This window comes from Xenopus laevis, chromosome 1L (genome assembly GCF_017654675.1).
Source record: "Xenopus laevis strain J_2021 chromosome 1L, Xenopus_laevis_v10.1, whole genome shotgun sequence".
NCBI classification, from domain to species: Eukaryota; Metazoa; Chordata; class Amphibia; order Anura; family Pipidae; genus Xenopus; species Xenopus laevis.
The window spans coordinates 109,246,087-109,263,958 of NC_054371.1; the positions used below are offsets into that span (position 1 = coordinate 109,246,087).

Genomic DNA, 17,872 nt, shown 5'->3' on the forward strand with positions numbered 1-17,872 from the left:
AGTTGCCCACAGAAGAGGAGACTAATATACTAGTGTGCCATAGCCCTTAATATTTAAAGCATTACAATCAATATAACTACTGTACTGCGTGCCCACACCCATCCTTGGCTGAATGTCTAATTTTTCCCGGTAATCAATGGACACTAGGTCAGTGTAGCATCTTTGTGATATGCTCTGGGAAAACTAGCAGGGAGGCTTTATTAATCTTCTAGCTGAAATCCTGGGGTAGCACACTCTTTTTAGGGGTAGTGATGGGCGAATTTGACCTGTTCAATTCACCAAAAATTCCCAAAATGGCAACAAATTTGCCAAAAGTCAATGGGTGTTTTTTTTTTTTTTTTGTGTGCAACATTTTTCAAACTGCGCAATGTTTTTTTACAATAAAAAATAACTTTGCAGTTCTCTCTCTGCAAAATGTTCAACGCAATTGTGTCAAATTAGTCAAATCAGAAAAAGTGCAGCATTGTGAGTAAATGCCAAATTGTGGTGTAAATTGTACTGTTATGTTTCATATGACTCGCACCAGTCTGCACAATGATTCTGTATATCATATCTTTCAGGCATCTCTTTAAATTGCCTCTTTATTTTTGGGTAAGTTTGTGTTTTAATATTCATTTCTTGCATGAACACTATCTTGCCCAGGGGTGTCACCAGGTACATGGTGTATTGCAGTCAGGGGCCCTAAGAGGGGGCTCCAAAAGGCATTGTTTGTGTGCCATTATTTTTTTTCACTGTGACTCCATTCTATTTATTGGCAGGGTCCTCCTCCTTTCAAGGGTCCAGGAGTTCAATGGGTTAATTATTTGATACCTCCTTTGATCCCTGATGGAAGCCCTGATCTTGCCTGTATCCTGTGGGTTATTATTCCAAATGATTTGGTATATATTACATGGTGCATTCCAGACATTTATATTGATCAAACACAGTTCATTGATTCCACAGACATTTAGAAAATTACATGCTCAAGTGCCATTTTCCAGTCCTAGAGTCACAGTCGTTCCTTATAATGCCAAAGTGATTGATGCTTCTCACTGAAGCAGAAATGTTAAATCTCTTCAGCTTCCTACCCAATGTAACTCAATGTGAACACTGATTCATTTTTCTTCTTATTCCTCTTTTACACAGGTGCACATTTTACATGGCCTCTGAGGCATTCATGCACCATAGGATTTATTCATTAAGAAGGTTTACAGCTCATAAATGTAAAATGTAAAAAAGGCATATGCCTCTTGCAGGAATTTCCTTATGATAGAGTTTGCTGTACACTTGAATTTATATTGTTGTGTCCTATAATTAGAATTATGTCTAACCAAAGCCCCTTTCTGTAAGGAATATGTAATGGCTGTGTAGCAAGTGATAAAGGACTACCAAAAGAGCAACAGGAACAACTTTAAGTTAATATGCATTTCAAATCATTAACCCTTGTGTAACAGAACAGTATGCTTCCTCTTTATCAGTACAGAGACTTACTATAGATCAGGCATGTCGAGCATAAATAGGTAAATAAAGTTCAGTGGGGCAAAATTGTCCAAACATGCACCAAGAAATACTATAAATCAATGTCCATGTATGTACTTCTACTTTATCCTACTTAGTAGATAAACTGTTGTCTGGTTGCGGATTAAAGTAATTTACTTCAGCCTGTTTCAAGGTGAAACTTAAAATACTATTTCATAGGTACAGTCTGTGGTCTCTACTTTACCAATTGACCACTCATCATATAGTCTTACACTGAAACACATTCAAGAATCACAGACATTGATTATTGTCTTACAAATGAAGAGAACTTCCCCTTTGAGCAGGAAGATGCTCACCCCCTCTCTCCTCCTGTCCTGTATCCACCTCATTGTTTATTTTTGGATGACTTATCTTTTAATCTTTCTGCCACTCTGGGAAGAAAGCAGCTTTCCCCTAGATTGAAATAGAATGTATAAGCATAGATTCTATGCTAGTGACATTTTGTTGTGCACAACCTTTTTCTGCTGTTGTTACTCTACTTTATGTACAGTAGAAACCCCATTTCACATTTTTCAGGGGACCAGAAAAAATGGTGCAAAGTTAGGGAAATGTATTATGCATTATATATATTGGTGGGACACAAAAAATGATATAACATATAGAAAAACTGAAAATGAGGGTCTGTACACTGTTCACTGTAAGTATCCAGCTGTAACTAGAACTCTAGAGTAATTGTGCTAAGAAAGTAGAAAAGACCAAGTGCTGTCCTGGCAAACAAGGAGTTTGTGTCACTAACAGAATGACAATGATATACATGTGCAACAGTTACTACTTTACATATTTATTGGAAAGCTGTTGTTAGGTTGGAGTGGAAACCAAAATGTGGGTACAAGTAATTTGTGTAATATGTTTTTTTCCTTGCCCCCCCCCCCCTGGAAAATTTTCAGGGCAATGAATAGGGCTTGTGCCTACTGTAACCTTAATAATGAAAAAAATATTTATCTTCTTTCTTGAGCTAAACAGGGAAAGTAAGCTTCTCCATGTTTGGTCCTTATGAGATAGATAACTGATACAGGCAAGCTCGTCATTCATCCTGTGTAGACACTGCACAAGTAATGATCTCTCCTTGTTGTCATTTCCAACCTGTTGTTCGCTGTTTAAATGTAGGAGTTACAATAGTGATTGTATTGAAAAAGACTCATCCATCGCATAGAGCCTTTTATCAAAGTAAATTCTGCCTAACTGATAATCCAGGGGGACACTGAAAACCCATCTGTACCTGTTTCCAATTAAACTCAGGAATAAAAAAAGAAAGCATCAAACAGATTACTATTGCATATGGACCCCCTGTGGATTTAATGTACTTAATAATTTATTTATCTAATATAATCTTGGTATAGGAAGCCTTTTTTGTCATCATTTGATTTGATTTTTTGTCTTTGAGAAATTATTATGATGTAGTCAGTGGTATCCTAAAAGTTTTCAGTTTTTTTAATATATGTATTCTTTGAGTTTTTCAATTATTTAACTTTGTGTTTTTTTAGCAGTGCCAGGCCAAATCCCCCACCACCTCCACTTACTCTCAACCCTACTTGTCAGTGCAATCATGTTTGAGAGTTTTAACCTTGAAAGCAGCAAGTAAGTTGCAGGTAAAACTTAATCCCTGTGTAAAATATAATGAAGCAATAGAATTCTTAAAGGAGAATTCAACCTGTAATAAAAAAAAAAAACCTCCCCCCTACCCTGGGTAGACCCCCCTCCCTCCTTGCCACCCGGGCAAATGCCCCTAATTGTTTACTTACCCCTCCGTGCAGATTCTGGCTTCTGTGTTCACAGACGCCATCTTCTTTCTTCGGTCTTTTTCGGAAGTTTCAGCACATGCACAGTTGAAACAAATTTCTGGTCCTGAACCACTGTGCATGTGCCGAAAATCACGACAAATTTTTGGAAATTTTCGTGACTTTCGGCGCATGCGCAGTGGTTCGGGACCGGAAATGTACTCCAACTGCACATGCGCCAAAACTTCTGTCAAGACACGAAGATTACCGGAGGAGAAGAAGAATATGGCTCCTGTGAACTCCGAGGCCAGAATCTGCACGGAGGGGTGAGTAAAAAAATAGTCGCATTTGCCCGGGGGGGGGCAGGTAGGCTGAGGTGAGGAGGGAGGGAGGGTCTACCCAGGGTAGGGGAGAGGGTTTTTTTTTTTTACAGGTTGAATTCTCCTTTAATGTATCAGATGCAATTTGAAAGTATGACTTTGTCGTAGTTGGCTAGCTTGAATACATTGCAATATATGGACAAACAATCTCTGTTTTGTTTAATGGGTAGGTGATTTTTAGTAGCTTAATGCACAAAATGTCTCAATGTCTTTAATATACTGGTAATGGGTTGAGTGCAGAGGACTTCTTGTATTTGTCTTGCTCCAAGTTGCCACTTGGGCCCCACAATCACAAATGACAGCAGACCACCCCAAATGTCTTAGGAGTCAGCTTACTATATACATGTTAGCTCAGAGCTACCCTCAACATCTTCAGTAGTTCTTGCTGTGTACCAGCCACCTTGCCCTTCTGTCTCCTACTTTAATATTACACTTCTCCATTTCCACTTCACAGGGCCATGTCAGTCCATGCACAATGAGCAGGCTACCCTTCCCAGATTTGCAGGCTATTTCAATGCTACAAGTCAACCTCTAATATAACTCCGATTCCAGTGCGGAGTGAGTGCTCCCGGGAACAGCAGTAGGTGGCTCTGATACAGACATGGGAGAACGCTGCCTGGTTATGATGCAAAGTGTCACCACCTTAGCTTTGCTAAACTTGTGTCTGTAATGTGGTAACTCATTATGTCTACATGTGGTCTCACTTTAAAGAGTTTACATGTCTGATAAAAGGGGCAGATTTGATTTAGCCATCCTTGCACCTTTATTACAGTCATTTGCTTTTTAGTAGTAAGTACAAAGAATGCAGGAGGGTACAGGCAAATAGGCTTCTGATTCTGTGTAATGGAAGACATGTACAATCTTCAATAACAAGTTCAAAAAATGTGTATAGAGCTGAGCTATAGATACCGGAGATTGTTGTATACATGTACATATCAATCAACTGGGCTGGTGGCAACATCATATAATGTAGTGCTGGGGGAAAGCCTCTCTTCTTAAAGCTAAAACTCTGTAATCTCAACCATACAAATAATACAAAGAAATCTCAACCATTAGGGAGGGAAATATTTTTTTTTAATATACATATAGTTTCCATCAGTTTTATGGGTGAATTAAAAACCTGTAAAATAAAATGAATGAAAGTATTTTTGGTATGGGAAAAAAGTGGTTGTCTGGAGCAACTTGCCAAGTTAAACTGGCCATAGACGCAAAGATCCGATCATACGAATCATCGTACGATCGGACTTTCCCATCTCCCGACCTGCCACTAACCATTCAGATCAAATAAAGTACAAAAGAACAGATCAGCCGATGTTCTGCCCCTGACAGTTATGTCCGCCAAAAGCTAGTGACAGTCTCCCTCTGAAAACCGTCCAATCGGCAATACATGCAGAGATATTATCGGCAAACGACCGATCTCTGCCGGACAAAAAATGTCGGGCCTCTCCACACACCGTCTCAAAATCATACGAATCCGATCTTTGTGTCTATGGCCAGCTTTCGTCATCTGCCTTTTGACTTCACAGAGCACAAGAATGAAATCAGAGCCTGCAAACAACTGTTATCTATACAGACAAAGGTTTGCTCTGCAGTCAGATCTTCAAAGAAGCAGATGTTTTCTCAGTATGGTCACTTAAGGGCTTTAGCACACGGACAGATTCGGGGAGATTTAGTCGCCTGGCGACTAATCGCCTCTTCTTTGTGGTGACTGCCCTCCCCCTGCCTTCCGCCTGCTAAAATGAAAAATCGCCTGCGGCAATGCACTAATAGTGCTTCGATTTTCGAAGTTGCCCGAAGTTTCTTCGTGAGGCAACTTCAGGCGACTTCGGAAATTGAGGTGCCGCGAGTGCATTGCAGCAGGCAATTTTTCATTTTAGCAAGTGGAAGGCAGTTCGGGGAGTTTGTCGCCCAGGCGACTAAATCTGCACGTGTGCTAAAGCCCTAAATAGTGTGCAGTCTAATCCAAATGTGTATACATTTACACTTATATAGGCACCTATGTCAGATAGTGTGGAAAGTTTAAGTATGATGGCAAAATCAACTTGAGGATTTGATATTATATGCCAGTTTGCCCCAACTCGCAGCCATTCATTTGGCTTGAGGAAACTTGATATTCTGCATCTGTCTGTATTACTGATGTAGTTTATATGTGCTACATCTTGCTTCTGCTGCATACTAATCCTCACTGTTACTCTGACTTTTAGAACACAAAACAATATATATGCTGGTTACAACCCCTCTATTTACATCCCATCTTATAATTCATTGAATATATTCGTTAATCACTCCCTTTAAAGGGGTTGTTCACGATTGAGTTAACTTTTAATATTATGTAGAGTGATATTCTAAAACAATTTGCATTTAGCTTTCCTTTTTTATTACTTGTGGTTTTTGAGTTATTTATGTTTTTATTCAGCAGCTCTCCAGTTTGCAACACTCCGGTTAGTAGGGTCCAAATAACCCTAGCAGCCATGCACTGATTTGAATAAGAGACAGCAATATGAATGGGAGAGGGCTTGAATAGAAAGATGAGTAATAAAAAAAGTAGCAATAACGATACATTTGCAGCCTTACATAGCATTTGTTTTAGATGTCAGTGAAAGCTGGAAAAAGGAGGCAAATAAAGTAGGGTCCAAATAACCCTAGCAGCCATGCACTGATTTGAATAAGAGACAGCAATATGAATGGGAGAGGGCTTGAATAGAAAGATGAGTAATAAAAAAGTAGCAATAACGATACATTTGCAGCCTTACATAGCATTTGTTTTAGATGTCAGTGAAAGCTGGAAAAAGGAGGCAAATAATTTAAAAACTATATAAAAAAGAAAAAATGAATATCAATTAAAAAGTTAACAATTCTATAATATACTTAAAGTTAACCAAAGGTTGAACCACCCCTTTAACCCATTGACCCCACCCCATGACCCAATTTACAAATTCTCTCATTGGATAAGTCATTCTCAGATACGATGAGGGTATGGCAGTGGCAGTAAGATATGGCAGTGTAGAAATACTTGGCATCACAGAGATTTTATATTGTTGCTCATGTGGAGTTAATGTTGATTAATCCTCAGTAGAATTGCCAACTTCATCATCTGTTAGTTTTTACAGCATCTCAAAAAACAATGAAAAGCATGTGCATGTGTTCCTATTGTAATGGCATAGGAATAAAGTCAGTGTTGCTTCGTGTGCCTCTGGCATTAACCCTTAAGTGACAAACCGCCAGCAATCCTCACTGTAAAGGTTAAAGGATTACAATGCAAGCCTTTAAAAAGTATTTGCTTTTTCTCTGCAAAGGCAATATCTTTTATCATCTCTTCTCTGAGGTGTCTGTCTTAGTGTGAGTGCAGGAAGGTTGTAGGATGACCATAAGCTGGCTCTTCCTCACCAGGGCTGCTCTCAGCTGTTCCTTCATACCCTCAATCTTCACTTCAAGTTCTTTTAACTCTTCTTGTTTGTTTCCTTGGGGGAGCCCATTCTCACAGAGACCTTCTCTAGCACTGGCCATCTCCAAGTTAAAGTGCACTCTCTTCTCTTGGTGAGCAGGAGTCCGACGTAGGTTATTCCACACAGACTGGGGGGGCCCTGTGGTATCTTTCTGCAGGTTACAGCTAGACAGGCAGGAAAAATCAGATGATAAATGGTTAAAAGGGAAGGCGGTAGGGTTAATAAATGCTCCCTTATTATGCTGCAAAGAATCCAAAATTGCTGTAGCACACTGATCCAAAATTGTTGGTGCAAAAAGTGTTTTATTGGCTCAAAAGTAAACATTAATTCTGGCAATGTTTTGTGCTACACTGGGCCCTTTATCAAGCCTGAATTTACACACCACATATTGTGTTGTAGGAACAGTAACACCAACGTGTTTTAATACTTAACCCCCCCCCACAAAACTGCCCCATAGCAGAAAGGCTAAAAGGGACGGCAGCTTGAATGCGCTGAAACGGAAGACAGCTTTAAGTAATATTTGTCCTTCATCATCCAAATATGCAATTATATCAAAGCATTTAGCTACAGAATGTCAGACATTGATTATAATTTGACATGATTTTAATTGAGATCAATGCTGCTTTATTCTGAAAAGCAATTTTAAAAATGGGGGCTTTTTCTGAAACAACTACAAGCTAAACAAGAATTGTGTGAAGGGTTTGTTATGTTTTGGGTAGCCGAGGATGAGTAGAGTATAACAGTGCTTTATTAGCAGGCTCATGCAGGCATTACACAACAGTAAGCTTTCACTTTTAAGCGACCAGGAAGTATGCACAGTATAAGTATGAGCACAGTGACATCTACAGGCCATTTGTATAAACACCACAGGCTTGATAAATGTACAGTACTTTGCAGCTATATGTCAAAAGAGTTAGTAAGAATTCAGAATAAGGAGGAAATAATGAATAGAAACTAAACCTTAAGGGAAAACGTCTTATTATCTATAATCAATATCTTATGATAATGTGATGAATACTCTATTATTCCATCTATATCGGCAGGCCCAACAGGTTTTTGCATAGCAATTTAAGAGGCAATTAAATATAAGCTTTACATTTGACATTGGTTTCTATTGATTTGTACACCTGGTTGAAACTTTACTAATTTGGTTACCTCTATTAGTACATTAGGTTTAGAAAAGAAATAATGCAACCGAGTTGACAAATAATACTGAGAACAAACCCTTCAAGAAGCCATTGCCAATTCAGCTTTGCTGATTTTCAGACTGTGAACTTTCAGTGTTCCTGCCAAATGTTCATTTTGATTGGTCCTCTGGACAAATTCCCAGTTAGTTTTGTAAATGGATAAATGTGTATCTGCCAACCAAACTGGCTAGGGGTTCCAAGTATGCAATTCAATTTATGGTTGGGGCAGGTTTATCTTGACCTGCACAAAAATAATATAGTGTGGTCATAAGGTGTACAGATACAGTAAAGGCTGTAAAGGTTTGGAGGACAGCCAGTGACTACTCCACATTAGGAATTGTGGCCAGAGGGACACAATGTGTAGATGCAGCTGAAATTTAACTGAAGGGTAGAAGCTTTGGCAAAGCAATAGCACAAACAGGGAGTACCAAAGGATCCTATTCATCAGAATGCTTAGCCTCCCCACAGATATATGTACTACCTTATATCAACATATAATCAAAACTGTTATCACAGAAAGCAGTCTGTTATTAGTAATTCCAAGTTAAATTATTCAACGCCTTTATCTGTTACCAAGACATTTAAAGGGTATGTTCAAATTTATATAAAATGTTCCTATGTTATAGATGCGTCTATTGTAAATTTCCAGTTTGTATGAGTTATTTGTTTTGTATGGCGAGGCTTACATTTTATTGTTTATCTTATAAACAATGTCATTTATCTTTCTTGGGCCCTTTATTATTTCTATTTAATTGTTTATCCAGGGCTGCCCTAGGCACAGCCCTCCACCTGCCCCTGCTCCCTTATCAAGAGCTCTCTTTCAGGTGTGGGTTCGCAAATGGTACTGCCCAACTCATTACCTTGTAATGGTACAAGGGAGAAGTGGACATCCAGGAGTGCTGCTGCCATGAGGTAAGTTGAGAAACTCGTCTCAGGCAGCAGCAGCCTGCAAGTTGCCTCGGGTGGCAAAAAGTTGCTCCTAGTAACTTTAAGATCTGAAATTCCAATTTTTAAATTTCAATTTTGTCTCTTCTAGTGCAGATAACACAATTGCACTCTCTGCACTCCCTTAACCCGATCCATTAGGTGTGAGAGGGGGCAGCAGGGACCCCAGAAACACCCCTGTGGACATCCTCAACAAGAAAATAGAAACAAGAGCACCAACATGTCCTAAAATGAATAAAGCAGCAGGACCCTATCATCAAACAGGTATTTGCCGTAGTCCCTGGATTTCAAGTCTCAATTTTGAAGTTTCAATTAGGTTTATTTATGCTGCCTTGTGTCTGTGATGCCGAAGTAACTTCTAATAGCCTTCTGATTTATAAAAAAAAAAAAGGGCTATGTAAAAAAAAAAAATATATATATATATATATATATATATATATATATATTAATGCAAAAGAACATTTGCATGCACTAACACAAGGGTTTTTCCTTGGTCTTTTGCTTTTTAATTTGTTCATAAATGACCTTGAGGTTGCCATTGTGCATGCCGACTGTATATCTTTGCTGATGATAACTAATTGTGCAAAACGATAGTCCATGCAGAAAGTTAATGCTTTACAGAGGGATTTGACTTAATTGGAGAACTAGGCAGCAAATTGGCAAATGACGTTCAGTTTTGATAAATGCAAAGTTATGCAGGGTAAAAATAACTTAAATGCTAGTAATACACTATATGGTAGTGTGTTGGGGGTATCTATAACTGGAAAGGATTTTGGGGGGCTTGGTTGAAAAAAGACACATGTCCATCAAGTGCAACCTTTTAACTCTATTTTAACCTGCCTAACTGATCGATTCAGAGGAAGGCAAAGAACACCTTCTGAGGCCTCTCCAATTTGCCTCAGAGGGGGAAAAAATACCTTCCTGCCTCCAAGATGGCAATTGGACTAGTCCCTGGATCAACTTGTACTAAGAGCTATTTCCAATTTCTCATTTGCTAAAAAGCTATCCAACCCCTGCTTAATCTCTTCTAAATGTAATGTGTTTGCCAATGTATCTCGCTTGACTTTTAGTATAACCGAGAATGCAACTCTGGGTAGTGTGGGTCAGTGGCTACTAAAGTCAATAAAGTACTGTGCAGTGCAGTTTTGGGCTCCATTCATTAAGAAGGATATAAATGAGCTGGGGAGAGTTCAGAGACGTGCAATTAGAATGATAAATGGAATAGAAAGATTAACTATGAGGATGTACTGTCAAAGCTGAGATTGTTGAGAAAAAGTGCTTGGGGAATATGATTACTTGTTAAATATACTTTAGAGGACATTACAGACAGATGGTAAGGGATTTTTTGATATAACAAAGAACCAGAGGCTATTCTTTTAGACTTAATGAACAAAACTTTAACTTTAAGCAGGGCACATAGTTACTCATGCTGATGGCAGATTCTATTAATGCATTTAAGAGTGGCTTAGATGACTTCTTCTTGGCAGTGTATAAATATGGGGTATCAATTAGAGGCATAGAACGTTATGGACCAAAATTAACTAGGTAACTATGTTTGGATAGGAATCTTCCTTTACTAAACAATACTTCACAACCAGCAATGCATTTTAATCCATATACATTTGATCAATTACATTTACACATACCAGCTAAGTACAAGTAGGGTTACAAGGCAAGTATTAGAGCACTTGGTGAAGATATGCACATTTTGAATTTGCATATAATGCTTGGACATGATCAAGTGACTGCTTGCAAGGTAAGAGCAGATAAAGAGAATGCCTGGTGAGTAATTTCTTAAAAGTATGCCCACAGGGAAATCATCGCTATAGTAGTCAAAGATAGGAGCAGGAAAAGCAGTGGTAAAGATGACTTCAATGGCATAACAATTACTAAACCAGTCCTGAATGCACATATGATCAAAGATCAATTAAGTGCATCGAGAAATAGAATGTGTAAGCATTGCTGTAGTCACACAAGCTCTCACTAGTCTTTTTATATTGTGGATCTTCAAAACTTTGTCCCATTGTTTTAAAGGTTTTTAAGCCTCAATTTATTTTAAAGGTTATTACCATTACATTTACCGGTTACTTACCGTTTATTTGACTTAGGTGAAAGCACATCTTTATCCTCACATGTCATATTTAAAGCTCTGTGGATCTTCTGTCAGTGAGAGAATAAGGAGCTTTGTGAAGACAAAATAAGCCCACATATAGGCAACTGATGTAAAATAGTTCAAAGGTAAAAAAAGGACAACAGCTTTATGATTGAAGTTTGCTTTTCCACTTTACTGCGCATGCACACCAAATGCAAAGAAGGAAGGAGCAGCAAGAAGATCAAAAGCAAACTACTTAAATCTGTAATACAGTATATATAAGGATGAACCGAATCCCGGATTTGGTTCAGATTGGGCTGAATCCTAGCCAATTTTTCGCAGGATTTGGTTGAATCCAAGAGCCTAGGTAAACCAAATCCTGACCCTATATAATGGTAAAAAAATTTCCACAGGCGTAGCAGCTTTCTCCACTCAATCATTGGAAATTTCCATTCAGCAAGGGCTCAAATGAATTCCATACTCAGCCAAATCCATAGCCAAGTATTTGGCAGAACCAAGAAAATAAGGGTTTGGTGCATCTTAGTAATATAATATAAATCAGCCCCTGAGAATGAGGAAGCAACATTTTTGCATTGTGATACTTGTGATCAAGTGGATTGTATAAAACGAGGTATCTGCCAATTTGGGGGAATACAGGTATGGAACCTGTTATCCAGAATGCTCGAGACCTGGAGTTTTCTGTATAATGGATCTTATCATTTGCATCTTCATAACTTAAGTCTACTAGAAAACAATGTAAACATTAAATAAACCCAGTAGTCGGATTTTGCTTAAAAAATGGATTCATTATATCTTAGTTTGATCAAGTAAAAGATACTGTTTTATTATGGCAATTTAAAAAATTGGATTATTTGGATAAAATGGAGTCTATGAGTTACGGCCTTTCTGTAATTTGGAGCTTTCTATATTATGGGATTCTACATAACGGATCCGGTACCTGCACTTCAATCAAAAGTTTTTGAATTAGAAAAACTAGGTTTGAAAACCTGTCATCTGCAGTGATTTGAGGTAGTACTTTCCTTCAGGACAGATCTGGCAAGCCCTGATTTGTGCTGAAGATAAAATATTGATGTTTGAAATTGAATTTTTGAACAACGAATCACTCAGAAATGACAGACGTTTCTTTTCAATCAGCTAGAAAATCTCTGCTTTTCTTCTAAAGAAAAAATTTAAAGCGAAACAGCAATTGTACGAATATTCCTAGGCCCATGTAATTTCCTTAAAGGGCCTCTATAATAGGAAACTTTATTCAGACTTGTGCTTCCAACAGTGGTATACCCATGCTGCCATTGATTTTTGGCATGCCTCTTTGCACACTATGAGAATAACCAAGGGATTTGTAGACTGGACTACTAGGCCATATTTACTTTTTGTCATTGGATTAGAATAAAACATGGGGCCTTAGGGAGGCTTGTTGCTAGACAGCCAGAGAGACAATAGCAACATTGGCAAGACTGAAACTCCAAACTGAGCCAGTAATACCTTCATAAAAGCTTAAAGGGATGCTGTCATGGGGAAACATGTTTTTTTTCAGAATGCATCAGTTAAAAGTGCTGCTCCAGCAGAATTCTGCACTGAAATTCATTTTTCAAAAGAGCAAACAGATTTTGTTATATTCAATTTTAAAATCTGACATGGGGTTACATATTGTCAATTTCCCAGCTGCCCTCAGTCATGTGACTTGTGCTCTGATAAACTTCAATCACTCTTTACTGCTGCACTGCAAGTTGGAGTGATATCAACCCCCTCCCTTCCCCCCCCCCACAGCAGCCTAACAACAGAACAATGGGAAGGTAACGAGATAACAGCTCCCTAACACAAGATAACAGCTCCCTGGAAGATCTAAGAACAACACTTAATAGTAAAAGCCAAGTCCCACTGAGACTGATTCAGTTACATTAAGTAGCAGAAATAACAGCCTGCCAGAAAGTACAGGCACAAGTCACATGACTGGGGCAGCTGGGAAACTGACAAAATGTCTAGCCCCATGTCCGATTTCAAAATTGAATGTAAAAAAATCTGTTTGCTCTTTTGAGAAATGGATTTCAGTGCAGAATTCTGCTGGAGCAGCACTATTAACTGATGTGTTTTGGAAAAAACATGTTTTTCCATGACAGTATCCCTTTAAAGGGCATGTAAAGTCTAAAATAGAATAAGTCTAGAAATGCTGTATTTTGTATACTAAATATAAACATAGACTTACAGCACCACAAGCCTAATAAAACAAATAATTTATGCTTTCAAAGTTGGCTACAGGAGGTCACCATCTTGTAACTTTGTTAAACATCTTTGCAAGACCAAGACTGTGCACATGCTCAGTGTGGTCTGAGATAGGTTTCTTTTTCATTAAAGAAAGTAAAAATGGGATTTTATGTTTTGCTTTTACATACCCTTTAAGAGTAAAAACAAATAGAAAATAAAAATAAATAATGCTCTTAACATTTTGGTGGTAACAAATTAATTAGAAGAGAGAACTGCAATCACAAGTTCTTAAAAACAAGTCAGTGGTTACTCATTCTTACCTGGCTAGTGTGGAGCCAGTACTTGAATCTGCGTCTCCTCCTGATCCGGGGAATGATGAGGTGATAGACTACCCTCTCCAATAGTGATGTGAGGAGTGACCCACAGAATCCAATGCACAGCAGAACAAACAGCCCAGAGAAATGATAGATTCCCATCTGTAAAGTCTGCAGGGAAAATACTTATCAATAGATATGAGTTCCTTTGTATATCATACAATGGAGTAATAATACAGTGTAGGCATTATGACAAATACTCAGATCTGTGGGCAATATGGTTACACACAAAAGTAGGCCGAATTGCACAAATCTTTTGGTAAATGGCCAAATCATGTAACAAAATGGTACTGCATTAATCACATTGTTTCACGGCCCCATCCCTTGTGAATTACCTCTGTCACAGCAAAAACCCGTTTGCCACAAGGCACCATCTTGTACCACTTGTCATGTAGTGTATCCATAAACCCTGAAGATTTGTAGCGGCTAATGAATTCTGAAATGTTGGAGGTTAGAGGAGAGTTTTGGGGAAGTCCGATTCCATATCCTGTACCAGAAAAAAGGCCATTAGCATTCTACTAATCCCCACTGCAGTTGACCCATATTACACTCTGTGCATTACCTTCTATTGCAAAGGGTTTGCCAACAGTGAGCAGTTTGCAGTCTGAATCAATGGAAACTTCATAATCCAGCAGTGCTTTGTCCATGATAAAAGCATTCAGCGTTGGAGGATCTGTCCTACAAGACAAATCTTTTAAATAAATATTTACTTATATGTGCAAGGTACAAGGTGCAAAAGTCTACTAGGATAATTGACTACATGCAGGGCATGGTGAATCAATAGCACCTTACTAAAAGTATCCTATGTCTACATCGTATTTGAGATTGTATTGTTACGTTAAAGGAATATATCATTGTATCTTAAATAAAAACGGTACTGGTAGAACTGCTTTTGGCGGATTGCTTCCCACTGTCATGGGAATCTCCAATACTGAAAGTTGATTGGTCCACTTTCTCCCATGTGCATTAATTGTAAAATATCAGTAACCTACACAAAGGCTTCTTCTAATCGTTACATATAAATTAATTAGGTTCAGAGTTCAACCAGTTATTCATTTCATTGTCTGCGAGAGGTTTCCAAAGCTGTACACTGTAATTCTGTTATACTATCTGTCTGAGAATTTTCTAACGTTTGCTTTTAGACACAAGCATTTTGACACTTGGAGGCCCAATTACTGAAGATCGAATTTTAGTGGTATTTGAACTTTTTGAGACCACTATTAAACTCTATTTCTCAAAAAATCACAAATGCCATGAAAGTTATTAAAAGATCAGAATAAAAACATACAAACCTAAATATCTGGTGAAAAAAATTGAAACCCCAAATTTTTTGTGAACAAATGAAAAAGACAACAAATGTTTTGATCTCCGAAAACCTCTAAAAATAAAAACGAAAAGCTGATATTTGCAAGAAAAGAAAGGGAACTTCCATTGACATCTACATGACCTTGACAGCTTTTACTTGTCGTTCTTTTGTATTCATAGATTTTATGGTTTTTATTTTTGCTAAATTACGAAAATATTGAGGATTAAGTAACTATATGAAAAATGTGTTCGTTCGCGCCAAAATTTAAGAAAGGGAAAGGAACATTCTATGAACTTGCATAAATTGGCCCCTAAAATGTCTTAAAATATTTTCATTAATCCTTCCTACCCTTGCAGCATCTTTAGACAAAACCACTTTCATAAATTAGCCATATCTCATTCTAGTCTAATTCATTTCTTCTCATTCAATACTCACTTAATTGTGCAGAATTATTACAAGCTTGTGCTTTCACTGCTTCCACAACACTAAAAGCTCTTATGAAATGAGCCTTGAGCTATCTTTTGCATTCTTTTTAGTTATACAAATAAAAACTCAGACTTGTTCCTGTTCTCTTATTGAGTGCAGTGAAACCAAGTAACTAATTGATTTTGAGCTTGGGACACAACTCTATTCAGACATCTTCATGTGTTAGGGGCAACATCTAGCAGATCTTAATAGGCAAAGACAGCAACTATCAGCATTATAGAGTTCATTAAGGTGTAAAGCAGAATAAACCCATTAAACCTACTATGTTAAAGGAGCATTGTATTATGAAGTAGCTCCTTACTTTAGCAAGTGGACACCATCAGATGTTGCTGGGACACTAAACTTGCGCATATAGTTATGCATCTCGGGGAAGCTTTTCTTGATGTACTGCTCTGCACTGCTTTCCCACACAGTTCCAAATCGAAATCCCTGAGAAGGGTGATGAAGCTATAAGGACACAAACACATATTCAATATGTAGTATATCACAAATATAAAACTGCTGTTCTTATGGGACCAGTGTGTACTAGCTTGCTTACCTTGGGGTCATGGATTCCTGATAGTACTTCAAAGGTCTTATCTCCCACCATGACTGCAGCAAGATTGGCAGTGTAGCTGGACAGTACTAGAAGGCAGAATATGGCCCAAAGATTCATGAGAACGCGGCCTGTACAGCATTTGGGTGTTTTGCTTGACACTGTCCTCCCAAAAAGGATAGCATAGCAAAGGTTAAGTGCTGAGGAGTAAGAGAAGACTTTCACCCGGTTTCTGCCATGTGGAGTCATTCCAAATGGACTCTTCCATTCATAAAAGGTAAGAAACAGAGCAGTGATATGCAAAGCAACAAAGATACCCACCCACATGGACCAGTGTAGTGGCCACATGAAAGCTCCAATGGGAGAGGCAGTGTCCCTCATGCGCACAAGAATTCCCAAGCTAGTAGAATAGAATGGGCTTGTAAAGTCTATAACTGTGCTTCTAGCTGAATTTATACTAAATGAAGTAACAGCCATGTGAGCTGCCCCACTCAGCAAGTCACCTACAAGACCTGTCCATCGATCACCTTTTCGTGCCCCATACTTTCCATCGCCAACAATGTACAATTCAAAATCAAACTGCAGGTCTTCAGAGAGCTTTTCTAGCAAGTCAATGCAGTATCCATAACAACAAGTTTTGTACTCCAGTGGCACTGAGCCATTTGGTGAGTTAAGCTCCTCAAAAAGGACATCTAGAACAGCTGAATTATTTGTTCGTGGGTCAAGACACATTTGACCGGCTGGGCAACTGCCATCTGCATCCACTTCACGAGTAAAGACAAAAGGGTGTTCCACCAAAGTCACCACTCTGAGTTTAGTGCGGGCAAAGCCACCTGGTACTGGTTCCCATTGTTGGAGTCTGCTCTGCCATAAGCTTTCCTCCACCTCCATTCTGCCCTCTCGCCAGCCCCCCACAGTAACCCAAGTTGGATCTCCCAATGAGTCTCTTACCAGGCTCCAAATCCTGTAGTGATGTTCAGTGTGGATCTGATTATTTGCCACATAAATTTGACCAGTCTGTCCAGAGAAGGATGTGTTAGCAAGAAACCTGAATATAGAATATAAGGTCAATATTAGTCACATGTATTACATAGTAACATAGTAAGTAAGGTTGAAAAAAGACACATGTCCATCGAGTTCAACCTTTTTTTTTTTTTTTTTTTGTTTATTAACTACCTATCTGCCAGTTGATCCAGAGGAAGGCAAAAAACCCATCTGAAGCCTCTCCAATTTGCCTTAGAGGGGGAAAAATTCCTTCCTGACTCCAAAATGGCAATCGGACTAGTCCCTGGATCAACTTGGACTATGAGCTATTTCCCATAACCCTGTATTCCCTTACTTGCTAAAAAGCCATCCAACCCCTTCTTAAAGCTATCTAATGTATCAGCCTGTACAACTGATTCAGGGAGAGAATTCCACATCTTCACAGCTCTCACTGTAAAAAACCCCTTCCGAATATTTAGGCGGAACCTCTTTTCTTCTAATCGGAATGGGTGACCTCGTGTCAGCTGGAAAGACCTACTGGTAAATAAAGCATTAGAGAGATTGTTATATGATCCCCTTATATATTTATACATAGTCATCATATCACCCCTTAAGCGCCTCTTCTCCAGCATGAACATCTCCAATTTGGCCAGTCTTTCCTCATAGCTAAGATTTTCA

General features: G+C 38.5%; 1 protein-coding gene across 1 annotated transcript in view; it reads right to left on the reverse strand.

The window, feature by feature from the left end:
* Positions 1-6,532: 6,532 nt before the first annotated feature.
* The window catches only part of grin3b.L (glutamate receptor, ionotropic, N-methyl-D-aspartate 3B L homeolog), a 29,778-nt gene continuing 18,438 nt past the window's right edge, over positions 6,533-17,872 (reverse strand). Inside the window, exons 3-9 of the mRNA XM_018225168.2 lie at positions 16,214-17,258; positions 15,977-16,122; positions 14,446-14,561; positions 14,219-14,370; positions 13,830-13,994; positions 11,287-11,354; positions 6,533-7,226 (exon numbers count right to left, since the gene is read on the reverse strand). Of these exons, the coding sequence (XP_018080657.2) occupies positions 6,926-7,226; positions 11,287-11,354; positions 13,830-13,994; positions 14,219-14,370; positions 14,446-14,561; positions 15,977-16,122; positions 16,214-17,258 (1,993 nt within the window). The 3' untranslated portion in view covers positions 6,533-6,925. The remainder of the gene's footprint in view (positions 7,227-11,286; positions 11,355-13,829; positions 13,995-14,218; positions 14,371-14,445; positions 14,562-15,976; positions 16,123-16,213; positions 17,259-17,872) is intronic.